This window comes from Mauremys mutica, chromosome 11, assembly GCF_020497125.1.
Source record: "Mauremys mutica isolate MM-2020 ecotype Southern chromosome 11, ASM2049712v1, whole genome shotgun sequence".
Taxonomy (NCBI): domain Eukaryota; kingdom Metazoa; phylum Chordata; order Testudines; family Geoemydidae; genus Mauremys; species Mauremys mutica.
The window spans coordinates 51,576,435-51,594,069 of record NC_059082.1 but is presented as its reverse complement, the minus strand read 5'-3'; the positions used below and the strand labels follow the sequence as shown (position 1 = coordinate 51,594,069).

General features: G+C 42.1%; 1 protein-coding gene across 2 annotated transcripts in view; it reads left to right on the top strand.

Moving 5' to 3' along the window:
- Positions 1–17,635, top strand: part of XPO6 (exportin 6) — a 102,556-nt gene that overhangs the window by 59,559 nt on the left and 25,362 nt on the right. The window contains exons 10-12 of one of the 2 annotated variants that reach the window (XM_044979686.1): positions 6,122–6,230; positions 7,597–7,686; positions 15,988–16,057. In XM_044979686.1, coding sequence (XP_044835621.1) covers positions 6,122–6,230; positions 7,597–7,686; positions 15,988–16,057 — 269 coding nt within the window. Of the gene's footprint in view, positions 1–6,121; positions 6,231–7,593; positions 7,687–15,987; positions 16,058–17,635 lie in introns of both variants that reach the window. The other variant, XM_044979685.1, reaches the window with a different exon arrangement.

The window sequence follows — 17,635 nt, the reverse complement described above, 5'->3', positions numbered from 1 at the left end:
TTCCCTGATGGCCCCCCTGGGACTCCTGCTCTATCCACACACCCCCATTCCCTGTCCCCTGACTGCCCCCGGACCTCCACCATCCCATCCAACCCCTCCTCTCATTCCTGACGTGTCTCCCCCCCAACCCCTGTTCCATCCAACCACCCCTTCTCCCCGTACCCTGACTGCCCCGACTGCCCCTTGCCACCCCATCCAACCCCCCCCTCCTTCCTGACTGCCCCCCGCCCCCGGAACCCCTACCCCCATTCAACCCCCTGCTCCCCCCCCGACCACCCTGACCCCTATCCACACCCCTGCCCACCACCCTGAATTCCCCTGCCCTCTATCCAGCCCTCCCTGCCCCCTTACCGTGTTGCCTGGGGCACCGGTGACTGGCGGCGCTACAGCCGCACCGCCCGGCTGGAGCTGGGCCACACCACCACTGCACAGCACAGAGACCGGGTCAGGCCTGGCTCCGCAGCTGCGCTGCCCCAGGAGCTCACAGCTCCGCCACCCAGAGCATTGCGCCAGCTGCAGGGGAGGAGGAACAGCAGGGGAGGGGCAGGGGCTAGCCTCCCAGGCCAGGAGCTCAGGGGCTGGGCAGGACGGTCCCGTGGGCCGGATGTAGCCCGTGGGCCGTAATTTGCTTGGCTGTACCCTAAAGTAAAGAGGCAAGAACTGATACTTTGGAGAATAAAACCGTACCCTAGCCTGGCAACCTTGATTATAGAATACTGGGTTGTCTGAATTGTATTTGTTGATACGTGAATGACATCTTGCTGTGTTGGTTAGGTATCTAACAATAGCATGTTAGACATCATTCCTGGCTTTTGTTGGGACTTTAATATTCACCAGTTTGACTGCTAAGAATGCAGTATGAATTCTGAAGCTTTGAAATATTGCACTCCGATGTCTTTATGCAATGTCGCACTTTAGGAAAAACATTAATTTGTGCACAGAAATAATAAAGTTGTTTAATCAAGCTGCATTTTGTGTATAAACTGTATTTTTGCTTTATGTAATTTGACTATAGGGAAGAAAGATGGTCCGCTGGTTAGGTACTGACTAGGACTTGAGAGCTTTGGGGCCAAGTCCCTGATGTACCACAGACTCCCTATGTGACCCTGGGCAAGTCACTTTGTCCCTCTGTGCCTTAGTTTCCCCAACAGTAAAATGGGGATAATAGCACTTCCTGCCTCATGGGGTGTTGAGGGTAAATATTCTAAAGATTGGGGTGCTTGGATATTACAGCAATGGGGACCATTAAAAGATAGATTAAAAACAGCTCACACTTGATGCAGCATATGACTGAACATAAGAACAGCCATACTGGGTCAGACAATGGTCCATCTAGCCCAGTATTCTGTCTTCTGATAGTGGCCAATGCCAGGTGCTTTGGAGGGAAGGAACAGAACAGGTGATCGTCAAGTGATCTGTCCTTTGTCGCCCATTCCCAGCTTCTGGCAAACAAAGGCTTCAGAGCATGGTTTTGCATCCCTGCCCGTCCTGGATAATAGCAATCGCTGAACCTATCCTCCGTGAACTTATCTAGTTCTTTTTTGAACCCTGTTATAGTCTTCGCCTTCACAACATCCTCTGGCAAAGAGTTCCACAGGTTGACAGTGCATTGGGTGAAGAAATATTTCCTTTTGTTTTATACCTGCTGCCTGTTAATTTCATTTGGTGACCCCTGGTTCTTGTGTTATGAGAAGGAGTAAATAACACTTCCTTATTTACTTTGTCCCCACTAGTCATGCTTTTATAGACCTCTATCATATCCCCTCTCATTCGTCTTTTTTTCCAAGATGAAAAGTCCCAGTTTTATTAATCTCTCCTCATATGGCAGCTGTTCCATACCCTTAATAATTTTTGTTGCCCTTTTCTGTACCTTTTCCAACTCCAACATATATTTTTTGAGATGGGGTGACCAGATCTTCACACACTATTCAAGATGTGTGCGTACCATGGATTTATATAGAGGCAATGTGATATTTTCTGTCTTATTATCTATCCCTTTCCTAATGCTTCCCAACATTCTGTTCACTTTTTTGACTGCTGCTGCACATTGAGTGGATGTTTTCAGAGAATTATCCACAGTGACTCCAAGATCTATTTCATGGGTGGCTAATTTAGATCCCATCATTTTATATGTATAGTTGGGATTATGTTTTCCAATGTGCATTACTTTACATTTATCAACATTGAATTTCATCTTCTGTTTTGTTGCCCAGTCACTTACAGCTTTAAGTGCCACGCTCTTCAAAAGTGATCCTGACTCAGTGCCTTTATATGGTCAGACTATTCAGGCAATGGGACTCTGAACATCTGACCCGGAGGAGCACTGTTTCTCAGTTGTATTTTCATTCAAGTGAAAGTTGGGTGGAAGTACAGAAAACACTGAACTTCCATTGTCTAAAATGCTTCATGGTGAGAATGTTACCACCACTGTCTTGTGCTGCTGTTGACGTATGAGGGAGTGAACATCGTTCACTATCAAACAGTTGACAGAGGTTTGGTGTCTAGATGATTTCTTTTAGTGGGATCCTTGACTTAATATATTTAAGTGAGCCTATAATAAAGTGGCTATTAAACGTGATTTTGGAGACTGTTTTCAGATCAGGTTAAAATAAGGTTAAAAATACATGGTATGTTTGTTGAATGACTTAATATACATACGCATGACCATAGAAACCAGAAAAAAACAAATTTGTTGATTACAATCTGTGATTATAACATTTTCTAACAAAAAGTCAAAAAGGAGCTCAGTCATATGCCTAGCTTTAAGACACATAGTAGACCAAGAATATAGCTAGTGAATGATAATTACCATTAATGAATCAGCAAGTTTTATGGTTTATGGATTTTAAAAACAAAGTTACCTGGTGAATGTTTCTCTATTAAGAGTAATGCCTTAATAGCACCATCGGTGTAAGGGAATTGAACCTATAACACAATGCATCAGGTAATCTAAAGTTAGCAGTTTCTCCTCTTTGGCTGCTTGTCTGCTTATGTTTAAAGCAGACGGTTCAGCCGCTGTTCCATAGATCCCTTTCCTGCCACCATCTTGGCAGCTCTGAGCAAGAATCTCCACTAGTGTCTTAAAACTACTTAGCATGGGGACAAGGGAGACCTGTATTCAAAGTAGCCAGATTTAAAACTCTCCATTACATGTCGTGGTTTGTGCTAACTACAAGAAGACGCTTCCTCTCCCAGTGAACATGCTAAATATAAATAACTGATGGGTTGCCAAAAAAGACATTCTGACTGGAACAAGTGCAAAACTAGCTAACCCAGCCAGCCCTTGTCTGTTCAGTGCTGGGAGTTGCTTTATTGGATTTTTCAGATGAGTTCAGATGTGAGAACTTGCTAGTCTCAATAAACTGTTCACCAAGCTGCACACAATTATGCCGAATTCTCACTGGTCACTCCTCTTCTCCCTCTTTTCCCACAGTGATTGTGGGCACATGCCTTGCCTAGTTATATATATTCATTTTTTGTGATATAGGAAAAAATCAGAGTAATATTAGCTGCTTTTGTTGGAGGTAGCATTTCTGATTTTCAGAGAGATATTCTATGAGCTGCCTAAACTTGTATTGCTCTTTCTGCAAAGGTGCCTGTTTTTAGCTAAAGTTTCTATGGCTCTATCAAACATGCAGACTGTTGAAGTGTTTATATGTCTTAATTTGATGATGGTAGGTGTGGTTACACCACAGGAACAGCGTGTGAAACTTCCTGTTCCCTGTGGTTTATGAATTTTACATTTAATCCAGGAGCGTAACATACAAATTACCAAATCCAAGTTTACATCATCTTTTCAGTAACATGCCGATAGTATAGCAGCCCTTCATTGAAAGCATCTGGCTGCTCAGTTATGGGCACAGCTGATTGGACTATCCCTTACATTGCACCCTGCTCTGATTCTTCTTGTTACTAGTATAGAGAAATTCCTAGCTTTCCAACCTGCTCTTTCCTGGAGAAAGGTATGACCTGGGACATTCTTCAGAGCAGTTGTTTTCTAAAAGGATGGTAGGAAACATTGGGTCTCCACAGCAACTTGACAGTCCTGTGTCACCACTGGTGGCTGCTGGCTGTGTTCCAGCCCAGGGCTGTTCTGTGTTGATTTTGCAATTTGGTATTACTCATGGTTGATTGTGGGGGGGGGGAGACATTTTTTACTTTTGTATGCAATATTTCCGATATCTTGAGAGTAAATAAAATCTGTTGCTGGCTGTAGTGCTATAGTAGGGGTGAAAGAATTATCATGACTTTCTTGCACAATAACGGGTCAGCTTCAAAACAGCAAAACAAGTATGACGTCAGTGGGAGCTACAAGGCACTAAGCACTTAACAACATTATGCCACTTATTTAGCTGCCAAAAAATAGGCACTTACGTTTTTTAAAATCTTAGCCTAAACCACTCTGGGGATGACCTTCTAGTTTAAACCATTACTACCTGGCCCAGAATCTTGCTATCTATCTGAACCTTTGCTGTATAGCTAAGACTTGAGAATTGGTTTTCCCGCCCCGCCCATTTACCAGTTGGTCTTTCCCTTGGACAAAGGTTAATCAGAATAATGTGGTGGTCAGAGCAAGTGGTGGTGCAGTTTTGAAATTGGTTGCCTATCCGTGTTATAGGATTTTGATAACTGTTGTAGGCATCTCTGCTTGGGTTTTTAGCAGCAAGAAGCAGAACTTGACCATTAGTTATAATCCATCTTTGCAAGTCTAGGTTGGATATTAGGAAACACTATTTCACTAGGAGGGTGGTGAAGCACTGGAGTGGGTTACCTGGGGAGGTGGTGGAATCTCCATTTAGAGGTTTTTAAGGCCCGGCTTGACACAGCCTTGGCTGGGATGATTTAGTTGGAGTTGGTCCTGCTTTGAGCAGGGGGTTGGACTAGATGACCTCCTGAGGTCTCTTCCAACCCTAATCTTCTATCATTTAAAAGCACTGTCCACTCCTCGAAAGAGGCACAGTTAAATGGCTACTAGCAAGCAGGAGCCACATAATTAGTAGCCAGTTCTTTTAAATGGAGACCATTCATTTAAAGCCTGCTCTGTCATGCTTCACTATCTTCCAGATCTTTTCTCTTCAGCTCCCTCTATTGCTGTTAGTTTCCTGTCTAACTTTCAAAGTTGAGTGGGTTATCATTTCTTGCTGCAGTTTCTCTGCATCGTCATATGGCACATACTATAACTTAGAAAAGCTATCAGAGAGGTAGCCGAGAGGACGGGCGCCTCGCCCACAGACAACCTGCCAACCTGAAGCATATTCTCACCAGTAACTGCACAGCGCACCATAGTAACTCTAGCTCAGGAACCAATCCATGCAACAAACCTCGATGCCAACTCTGCCCACATATCTACACCAGCAACACCATCACAGGACCTAACCAGATCAGCCACACCATCACCGGTTCATTCACCTGCACATCCACCAATGTAATATATGCCATTATATGCCAGCAATGCCCTTCTGCTATGTACATCTGCCAAACTGGACAGTCTCTAAGGAAAAGGATAAATGGACACAAATCAGACATTAGGAATGGCAATATACAAAAACCTGTAGGAGAACACTTCAACCTCCCTGGCCACACAATAGCAGATCTTAAGGTGGCCATCCTCCAGCAAAAAAACTTTAGGACCAGACTTCTAAGAGAAACTGCTGAGCTTCAGTTCATTTGCAAATTTGACACCATCAGTTTAGGATTAAACAAAGACTGTGAATGGCTTGCCAACTACAGAACCAGTTTCTCCTCCCTTGGTTTTCACACCTCAACTGCTAGAACAGGGCCTCATCCTCCCTGACTGATCTAACCTCGTTATCTCTAGCTTGCTTCTTGCCTGCTTATATTTACCTGCCCCTGGAAATTTCCACTCTTGCATCCGACGAAGTGGGCATTCACCCACGAAAGCTCATGCTGCAAAACGTCTGTTAGTCTATAAGGTGCCACAGGATTCTTTGCTGCTTAGAAAAGCTGTTATTTACAATTTAACGCTGCTGTGGCTGTCTGATGTCTCCCCAGCAAACGAGTCTGTAAGGTAACCTCAGTGGAAGGGGTGAGGGTTCGCAAGAGTATTCTACTAGAATTCCCTTTCCTCAATCTTGTGCTTTTCTTCTTTCACTCATGGCAGGTACGAAGACGCCTTGGTTCTGCTGCTAACAGAGGTTTTGAATCGAATACAATTCAGGTACAACCAGGCACAATTGGAGGAGCTGGATGACGAGACTCTAGATGACGATGTAAGAAACCGAGACTTGGTAGGAAAACTGCATGCCTCAATGCTAAACTGCTGGGTTGTACTGAGTACCTCTGAAACTTCCTGCCAGGATCTGGTCACTTTTTCAACATACAGGCTAGACCAATATTTCACACTAGTAATTTTCACCTCTTGCTGACATCTCTTGTATCTTAACAGTTTCAGTGCTGCCAGGATAATGCATGTATCTAAGCAACATTTCAGCATCCTCACCATTCCAAATCAAGAGCATTAAGGGATCAGCAGTGCTATGATTCCCCACTTAGCCTCTCTGAACCCAGATTTTAAGTGCAGAAGTATATTCAGTTCTAAGGCAGCTGTTACGTGCATGAAGCAAAATATACAGTGCTGTGTGGGTTTTGAGGTTGAAAGAAGCATGAAATGTTTTCACTAATGGACTTTGTGTTGCTGTCCTGCCTGACTCTGTATTTAGCATGCACTGGAGGCAGAGAATTTCCATTGTAGTGCAGCAAATAAAATGAAGCAGAAAAAAATCAGCTTTAATTTAAGAGCCATTTGAACTCTACTCTTTCCATTTGCATATGGTATTTCTTCTCAAAGTGACATGGTAGCTGTAGTGAGTCTAGATGATGTTTTAGAGTGATTAATGATATGGCTGGGTTGGGTAAAGAGGTTGTGAAAGTAAAACAAATTGTGGGCTTGTCACAAAGGGAAACGAGGCTGTGAGAGAGTACAGTCAGTCCAGTTTCTCTATAGCAAAATAATCTTATGTATACTTCTGCAATAACCATTATTTTTAGGAGTAGGGTTTAGTTCCTCTGGGTTTTTTGTGTGTGTGTGGCTCTTTTTTTTTTTTTTTTTTTTTTTAAACACCCTTTTTTAGACCAAGGCAGAAAATGGTTCTTTGATTTCTGACACTGTTGTCCTATAACACATGCAGACACTTAACCCTTATTTGATATTGGTCCTTTTATCAAGGGAGGGCATGTTTAAATGGAAGACAATGTTTGAAAATTTGCTCTAGATTAACACTGTTGTGCTCCAGGATAAGAGCATACAAACAGAATAAAGGACACCGCAGTTCCTAGAAGGCCAGGAAGTGATATGACATGGATGCACAATTACTTAGCATTGTTAACCTCCTTTGTCAATGAAAGCTTGCAAATCTTAACTCCAGCTCAGGTTGCTGACAAAGTAAGAAACTCCTATAAACTATATATTGTTTCAATTCTCAGATGTTCAGACAGAAGCCAAACCCTGGTAGGTTCAGGTTAGTCATTTCTCCAGTACTTACGGCCTACCAGCTTGTTAAATATAGGCCAGCTCTTTCCACTTTCCGCTTGGAGGGAAATAAGAGGTGATTACCCTGGTCTTTTTCCCCACAGCAGCAGACTGAATGGCAGCGGTACTTACGCCAGAGCCTAGAAGTAGTGGCAAAAGTCATGGAGCTCCTGCCGACTCATGCCTTCTCTACACTAGTAAGTAGTCATTCTGCTGAGAAGCTGAGATGAAGCAGCTTTGCAACATACGACATGAGCTCTGCTCTCGAGATTTTGTTGTACAAACACTGGTAGAAGGTTGCTGTGCAATGCTTACAGAGAAGAGGCACAGGGATGTGCTTTTGGATTCAAATCTTGGTAAAATCAAGGCCATAAATTTAAAAGGCTTCAGATTTTCTTCTGGGCTTTGAGAAATTTTCTACCATATTTTGGGGGGCCTCACTCACTGAATGTCCCGGGGCATTTGAAATTTGGATCAGTCTAGAGGTGAAAACTGGGACACTGAGGCTATGGCTGCACTTAGCACTTCAAAGCGCTGCCGCGGCAGCGCTTTGAAGTGCTAAGTGTAGTCAAAGCGCCAGCGCTGGGAGAGAGCTCTCCCAGTGCTGTCCGTACTCCACCTCCCTGTGGGGAATAACGTACAGCGCTGGGAGCCGCAATTTGCAGCGCTGGAGAGTGTGTGTTTTCACACCCTGCTGCAGCGCTGCAAATTTGCAAGTGTAGCCATGGCGAGACTCTAGATCAGTCTAGAGGTGAAAACTCTGGATCGGACAGAGACTTTTCTTAGGGGAGAGTCTGATAGAGAATCTCCAGGTTATAGTCAGGAGCAAAGGACTGAAGAGTATAATGTAAGGGCCTGATCAGATGATAAACAGTCACATAAAAAAGAATCTGGCACATCAGAAAAAGGCAGGCTAATAAACAGGGACAAGTTTTTAAAGTGCTTGTACACAAATGCCAGAAGTCTAAATAATATGGGTGAACTAGATTGCCTTGTGATAAAGGAGGATATAGATAAAATAGGCATCACAGAAACCTGGTGGACTGAGAGCAATCAATGGGACACAATCATTCCGGGGTACAAAATATATCGGAAGGACAGAACAGGTCATGCAGGGGGAGGAGTGGCACTATATGTGAAAGAAAGTGTAGATTCAAATGAAGTAAAAATCTTAAGCGAATCCACATGTTCCATAGAATCTCTATGGATAGAAATTTCATGCTCTAGTAAAAATATAACATTAGGGATCTATTATCGACCACCTGACCAGGACAGTAATAGTGATGATGAAATGCTAAGGGAAATTAGAGAGGCTATCAAAATTAAGAACCCAATAATAGTGGGGGATTTCAATTATCCCCATATTGACTGGGAACATTTCACTTCAGGACGAAATGCAGAGATAAAATTTCTCGATACTTTAAATGACTGCTTCATGGAGCAGCTGGTACGGGAACCCACAAGGGGAGAGGCAAGTCTAGATTTAATCCTGAGTGGAGCGCAGGAGCTGGTCCAAGAGGTAACTATAGCAGGACCGCTTGGAAATAGTGACCATAATACAATAGCATTCAACATCCCTGTGGTGGGAAGAACACCTCAACTGCCCAACACTGTGGCATTTAATTTCAAAAGGGAGAACTATACAAAAATGAGGGGGTTAGTTAGACAAAAGTTAAAAGGTACAGGGACTAAAGTGAAATCCCTGCAAGTTGCATGGGCCCTTTTTAAAGACACCATAATAGAGGCCCAACTTCAATGTATACCCCAAATTAAGAAAAAACAGTAAAAGAACTAAAAAAGAGCCACCGTGGCTTAACAACCATGTAAAAGAAGCAGTGAGAGATAAAAAGACTTCCTTTAAAAAGTGGAAGTCAAATCCTAGTGAGGCAAATAGAAAGGAGCACAAACACTGCCAACTTAAGTGCAAGAGTGTAATAAGAAAAGCCAAAGAGGAGTTTGAAGAACAGCTAGCCAAAAACTCCAAAGGTAATAACAAAATGTTTTTTAAGTACATCAGAAGCAGGAAGCCTGCTAAACAACCAGTGGGCCCCCTTGATGATCGAAATACAAAAGGAGCGCTTAAAGACGATAAAGTCATTGCAGAGAAACTAAATGGATTCTTTGCTTCAGTCTTCACGGCTGAGGATGTTAAGGAGATTCCCAAACCTGAGCTGGCTTTTGTAGGTGACACATCTGAGGAACTGTCACAGATTGAAGTGTCACTAGAGGAGGTTTTGGAATTAATTGATAAACTCAACATTAACAAGTCACCGGGACCAGATGGCATTCACCCAAGAGTTCTGAAAGAACTCAAATGTGAAGTTGCGGAACTATTAACTAAGGTTTGTAACCTGTCCTTTAAATCGGCTTCGGTACCCAATGACTGGAAGTTAGCTAATGTAACGCCAATATTTAAAAAGGGCTCTAGAGGTGATCCCGGCAATTACAGACCAGTAAGTCTAACGTCAGTACCGGGCAAATTAGTCGAAACAATAGTTAAGAATAAAATTGTCAGGCACATAGAAAAACATAAACTGTTGAGCAATAGTCAACATGGTTTCTGTAAAGGGAAATCGTGTCTTACTAATCTATTAGAGTTCTTTGAAGGGGTCAACAAACGTGGACAAGGGGGATCCGGTGTACATAGTGTACTTAGATTTCCAGAAAGCTTTTGACAAGGTCCCTCACCAAAGGCTCTTACGTAAATTAAGCTGTCATGGGATAAAAGGGAAGGTCCTTTCATGGATTGAGAACTGGTTGAAGGACAGGGAACAAAGGGTAGGAATTAATGGTAAATTCTCAGAATGGAGAGGGGTAACTAGTGGTGTTCCCCAAGGGTCAGTCCTAGGACCAATCCTATTCAATTTATTCATAAATGATCTGGAGAAAGGGGTAAACAGTGAGGTGGCAAAGTTTGCAGATGATACTAAACTGCTCAAGATAGTTAAGACCAAAGCAGATTGTGAAGAACTTCAAAAAGATCTCACAAAACTAAGTGATTGGGCAACAAAATGGCAAATGAAATTTAATGTGGATAAATGTAAAGTAATGCACATTGGAAAAAAAAAACCCAACTATACATACAACATGATGGGGGCTAATTTAGCTACAACGAGTCAGGAAAAAGATCTTGGCGTCATCGTGGATAGTTCTCTGAAGATGTCCACGCAGTGTGCAGAGGCGGTCAAAAAAGCAAACAGGATGTTAGGAATCATTAAAAAGGGGATAAAGAATAAGACTGAGAATATATTATTGCCTTTATATAAATCCATGGTACGCCCACATCTCGAATACTGTGTACAGATGTGGTCTCCTCACCTCAAAAAAGATATTCTAGCACTAGAAAAGGTTCAGAAAAAGGCAACTAAAATGATTAGGGGGTTAGAGAGGGTCCCATACGAGGAAAGATTAAAGAGGCTAGGACTCTTCAGCTTGGAAAAGAGAAGACTAAGGGGGGATATGATAGAGGTATATAAAATCATGAGTGATGTTAAGAAAGTGGATAAGGAAAAGTTATTTACTTATTCCCATAATACAAGAACTAGGGGTCACCAAATGAAATTAATAGGCAGCAGGTTTAAAACAAATAAAAGGAAGTTCTTCTTCAAGCAGCGCACAGTCAACTTGTGGAACTCCTTACCTGAAGAGGTTGTGAAGGCTAGGACTATAACAATGTTTAAAAGGAGACTGGATAAATTCATGGTGGCGAAGTCCATAAATGGCTATTAGCTAGGATGGGTAAGAATGGTGTCCCTAGCCTCTGTTCGTCAGAGGATGGAGATGGATGGCAGGAGAGAGATCACTTGATCATTGCCTGTTAGGTTCACTCCCTCTGGGGCACCTGGCATTGGCCACTGTCGGTAGACAGATACTGGGCTAGATGGACGTTTGGTCTGACCCAGTACGGCCATTCTTATGTTCTTATTATGTTCTTATGTTCTTATGACAGAGCTACACACTCTGCTGTTACCAGTTTTCACCTTTAGGCTGATCCAAATTTCAAATGCCCCTGTACATTCAGTGAGTGAGGCACAAGTGTGCTCTGGCACGCCACCCAAGATATGGTAGAAATCTTCTCAAAGCCCAAAAGAACATATGAATATGCTGAAGGGTCAGAGCTGCACACTCTGCTGTGACAGTCAGCATATTCATCTTGGCCTTTCCATAAGGTGGAGGTACTGCACATAAGGCAAATGGTGAGATGATGTTCCCAGGAGGGTGGAATGTTAACTTAAAATACACGGCAGTACATAGATGAAGATCATAGGGAGATAGGGCTCTGCAAACCATAGGGAAGGAGAAGCAAGAAATACTGAAAATTAGGGCTTGCAGTTCTCACACGATTAACTCAAAAAAATTAATTGCGATTAATTGCTGTTAAACAATATTATAACAATTGAAATATTTTTTGGATGTTTTTCTACATTTTTAAATATATTTATTTCTAAAACAACACGGAATACAAAGTGTACAGTGTTCACTTTATATTTTTATTACAAATATTTGGACTGTAAAAATGATAAAAGTAGTATTTTTCAGTTCACCTCATATGAGTACTGTAGTGCAATCTCTTTATCATGAAAGTGCAACTTACAAATGTAGATTTTTTTTTGTTACGTAACTGCTCTCAAAAAAAAATAATTAAAACTTTAGAGCTTACAAGTCCACTCAGTCCTCCTACTTGTTCAGCCAATTGCTAAGGCAAACGAGTTTGTTTACATTTACAGGTGATAGTGCTGTCTGCTTCTTATGTACAATGTTACTTTAAAGTGAGAACAGGCATTCGCATGGCACTTTTGTAGCTGGTGTTGCAAGGTATTTATGTGCCAGATATGCTAAACATTCATACGCACCTTCATGCTTTGGCCACCATTCCAGAGGATATGCTTTCATGCTGATGATGCTCGTTAAAAAATGTGTTAATTTTGTGACTGAACTCCTTGGGTGAGAACTGTATGTCTTTGGCTCTGCTTTACCCGCATTCTGCCATATATTTCATGTTATAGCAGTCTTGGATGATGACCCAGCACATTTGTTTTAAGAACACTTTCACAGCAGATTTGACAAAATGCAAAGAAGATACCAATGTGAGATTTCTAAAAATAGCTACAGCACTCAACCCAAGGTTTAAGACTCCAAAGTGCCTTCCAAAATCTGAGAGGGACAAGGTGTGGAGCATGCTTTCAGAAGTCTTAAAAGAGCAACATTCAGATGCGGCAACTACACAACTTGAACCACCAAAAAGGAAAATCAACCTTCTGCTGGTGGTATCAGACTCATGATGATGAAAATGAACATAATCGGTCCACTCTGCTTTGGATCGTTATCGAGCAGAACCCATCATCAGTATGGACGCATGTCCTCTGGAATGGTGGTTGAAGATGAAGGGACATATGAATCTTTAGCGCATCTGGCATGTAAATATCTCGCGCTGCCAGCTACAACAGTGCCATGCAAATGCCTATTCTCACTTTCAGGTGACATTGTAAATAAGAAGCGGGCAGCGTTATCTCTTGCAAATTATATCCAAGTTTGTTTGTCTGAGTGATTGGCTGAAGTAGGACTGAGTGGACTTGTAGGCGCTAAAGTTTTACATTGTTTTATTTTTCAATGCAGTTATTTTTTGTACATAATTCTACATTTGTAAGTTCAACTTTCATGATAGAGATTGCACTACAGTACTTGTATGAGGTGAATTGAAAAATACTATTTTGTTTTTTAGTGCAAATATTTGTAATAAAAATAAATATAAAGTGAGCACTGTACACTTAGTATTCTGTGTAATTGAAATCAATATATTTGAAAATGCAGAAAATATCCAAAAACACTTAAATAAATAGTATTCCATTATTGTTTAACAACGTGATTAATCACAATTAATTCTTTTAATTGCTTGACAGCCCTACTGAAAATTTGTCTTCTCCATCTGTGACAATGTCACTATCTTGGCATTTAAGATGGCAGTGCTATGAAATAGCCTTTTCTTGTAGCTGTGTGGGAGAAAAGCAGTTAGAGTGGCTCTCAAGTTTCTAATTTTGGGGCATTAAACTATTGATCAGAAGTGTAACAATTAGTATTGTTCAGTGCTCCTTCTGGATGGGAAGAAAAGTATCTGAATTCACTAGGATCACTGATCATGTGTAATTACTCTACTGTGGTATGTCATGGGGCTGTCTACGTACCTGAAGGCATTGAACACATTCCCTGAAAAGCAGCAAACTTGTTTGAGAGACGAGAATGAAGCTCACTTGCTTTGTCTTACCGTTACACATATTGGTATTGTCAAGTCCCAAAAGCATGTTTGTGAAAAATCTTTTCTAAAACTAGCGCTAAAAAGTCATGGGAAGATTTGTTTAATTCTAATGAAAAATTGTTTGTATGAATAGAAACGTTCCCCTGCAGTGTTTGCAGCCCATTGCTAATGCATGAGTCAGCAAGTGAACCTTACTACAAACCAAAGTGAAAGGGCCTGGTCTCCTTTCACTGTACGTGCAGAGTGAAATGCAGAAAGCAAACGGCATTTGGTGAAGAACACATGGTTTTAAAAAACATTTCCCTGTGTTGTTAATATTACTTGAACTTTTTAAGAACGTTCTAACCCTGTGGCTGTGTTCCGTCATATGAACTCCTGTTTCAGTATTAAGTATCTTTCCTTGGAGCCCTGCTCAGTTCATTCTAGGACATTAGATAACCCAAGAAACACTTAATGAGTCTCATACACATGTTACAGTAGTTTGTGAAATGCGCTTGTAACATGTGACCAGCCTTTAGCCCACAAATCCAGTAAGTGAAATAGACTCCAGAATAAACTGAGTCACTGTAAATCTGTCTCTAATCTGCTGGACATTCTGCATGTGGTGCCTGGCACTGGGGAGTGAATGACCACACTTCAACAGAGTAGATATCTAGATTTGTGTAGGGAAAAGAGAAGTGCCAATTAAGTCCCAAGAGTTAAACTGCTAAAACTTTAGCATAAGCCATGCGTAAGGCTAAGATTTAGTCATGGGTACTTTTTAGTAACAGTCATGGACAGGTCAAAGGCAGTAAACAAAAATTAATGGCCCGAGACCTGTCCATGACTTGTACTATATACCCCCAACTAAATCTTAGGTGCTCTGGAGGTGGGGTGCTGGGGGTGTTCTAGATGGGGGGAGGGTGCTTTGGAAGGGGGGTGGACCAGAGAACCGCTGATGCTCTGGGGCAGGGGGGGGCCTGGGACCATCGCTGGAGGGACGGGGGCTGGCGCAGTAGCCAGAGACTGCCCCAGCAGTGGCCAGTGTGGCTGGCTTGGGTAGCCCTGGGGTCAGTCGCACCGGCAGCTGCAGAGTCACAGAGGTCCCAGAAATCACGGAATCTGTGGCAGACTTGCAGCCTTAGCCATGCGTGCTTTTGGTTGTACTCAAAGCAGGAGAAAGTTCTTGTTGATAAACTTCTGTCCATGCTTGTAGGAATCAGAGGAGAATTATTCCAGGTTAGAAGGGATGGAAAGGACCTATTTTTCTTGATTTATCTGTTAAAGCTAGATCTTGAGTTCCAACGAAATACACTAGGGTTGACTTAGCCTCTGACAATGTGAACAGCCTTACAGTATGCACTGCTTGAGTAACATGGTCAGTTGGGGAACCAGCCAAGATATTTCCTACACTCAGTGTTTTGTATGTAGCATCTTCCTTCACATAGGCACATCCTGTTGGCAAGTTAGTGTTCCTAGTAATTGGTAATGTAGCTTGCCAATGACTTTTGTGTTATGGGGGAGTTTAATGCTCTGAATACCTGGCCTCGGAGACAGCCTCTTACACAGGATGTTCATTCCCTTGGTTCCTTCCTTTGTGGGTAACCATCCACTCCTGTTACTGTTAGCAGCTTGCCAGCAGAGTGGCTGCAACATTTTCCCCATATGCTACATCAAGGAAGGACTGAAAACACTTGGACTCAACCCTTTTTTTTTTCTTTTTTTTTAGTGGAGGATATTGGGGGTGGCATTTTTAACAGTTGTAAAGAGGACAAACTGATGGAGATGGTGCAATGCAAGTTTTCCACACCCATTCCTGCATGTGCATCTCAATACTGATCTGCAGCCCCACTTTCTGTTCACTCCTGGGTCCTATGCAGGGCTGCATGTGCATTTCAATAATGACTAGCAACAGCCTGTGCTGTGCCATCACTGCCCTTCTCAGGGAGCCAGTCACGTCAGCATTGACTATCAGTGTTGATGTGGAAAGGACAGCTGTTACTTGAGGAATTTCTCTTACACAGGGACCTTTCTGGTTTTGATGCTAGCTGTCTAGAATAGAAGAGCTTAGGGTATCAAATCCTCCAGAACCTACAATCCTTCCCTTCTTCCAAATGCCTTTTGTGAGACTAATTATGGGGGGTGGGGGGGGAGAAAATGGGAACTCATTGTCCTCTGGCCCAAATTAGACTTAATGCTTCTCCATTACAATTATCTGCCTTAACATTAAAATCACACCTTTGTGTTGTGTCCTTTTTTTTTCCAGTTCCCAGTTCTGCAGGATAACTTGGAAGTATACCTGGGATTACAACAGTTTGTGGTCACTTCAGGGACAGGTAATACCACTCTCCGGTGTTACATTTCTCAGTTCTCTATACACTTAGCTGTAAAAATGTTGTGTTCATGCATTAAGCTCCTGCTTGCTGTCAAACTGTCCGTTAGTACTTCAGCATCAATATTCTAAAGGTTAACCCTAAAATTCTTCACACCGGGATGCTTACACACACTGCATAAGGGCTCAGCATTCAGAAATATGAGTTTGGTGTTTGTGCTCTGAGAAATCTGCTTTCTTGTTAGAAATGTGATTTATATTGATATGTTTTCTCATTGATTCTGGTACTTGAAACAAGAAAACTGGTGGGGAGCACAGAAATGTTGGAGTAATGTAGCGTGGTTGATATAGTTAAATGACTATCAGCTTTTCCACTGGAAACTCCATTCAGGAAGGGCTTGTTTTAATTTGGTTTGGGCTCAAACTCAGCATCAAGCTCTCAATGTGGGAGCATTTTTATTTAGGATTGAAGTAAAATCAGTTAAGAATACTTGAATGAAAAGATCGAGGAGGCAGTAGATTTAGCACTCTCTACTAACTGCCATTCCAAGCACCTCTGCGTCTTGGTGGGAAGAATTCCCAACCTACCAAAAGAGTTTAATCCCAAAGGGAGAAACCAGACCCTCTTTTAGGCTGTTGGCTCACCTTGTGGGCTAGCTGTTTCTGACAACCAAGGAAAGGGTGGGTGGGGAGATACTAACTGGGTGAGAGCTTTAATTGGGAGGTGTACAATTTATACTAGCTAGTCACATGTCTTTAACCCTTTAGAATGTATCCCTTCCATTAAGCCTTCTGACATGGCTGTTAGAAGAATCTGCTGTATGCTAAATATCACAAGATGTACATGTTATCCACATCATTATCACTTAGAGAAGTTGAACACAAACCACCTAATATATTAAAATACGCACATTTTAAATGCACTAAATCACTGCAGTGCATACTGATGGCAGTCTTCATTACTTCTAAGCTGTTCAACTGTTGCAAATCTGGCCCTGGCTCACGAGTATTTTTTTTTCCTAGTACTCTGGCTGCCCCGATGGGTCAGTAGAGTACAGTGATTTATTGCACAGACAAGGCTCCAGAAGCTTACCATGCTGGATATTAGCAATTTGTGGATTATGTTCTGCACCCAGGTTTATGGCCTCTTCCCACATTGAACAGTCACTACACATGTTCATGGAAGGCTTATAGACAATGGTGTATAACAGAAGTTGGTTCAGGAACTGGCTTTTCATCTAAGGCGGGCATGGATCAGAGTAGACAGCTTAGATTCAAGTACAGCTTCAGGATCATACGATGTAGTGCCTGTTTTAGCAGTTTCACATCTTGCAGTCTTGATGGAAATAGCTCCTACTTTTCAACATCAGTGCTGAGACTAAATCGGCATGAGTGGAAAAAATATGCTGTTTTAATACACTTATCTGAACAGTTGAAAGGAAAGCAGGGAAAATTCTTCAGCTGTCCTCATTGTCCTTAGGCCTATGCATTACAATATGCATTTTCCAGCAGTGTCCCATGCCAGGGAAAATAGAAATAAACATGTACATTATCCGTATGCTTACATAGCCTATTCTATGAA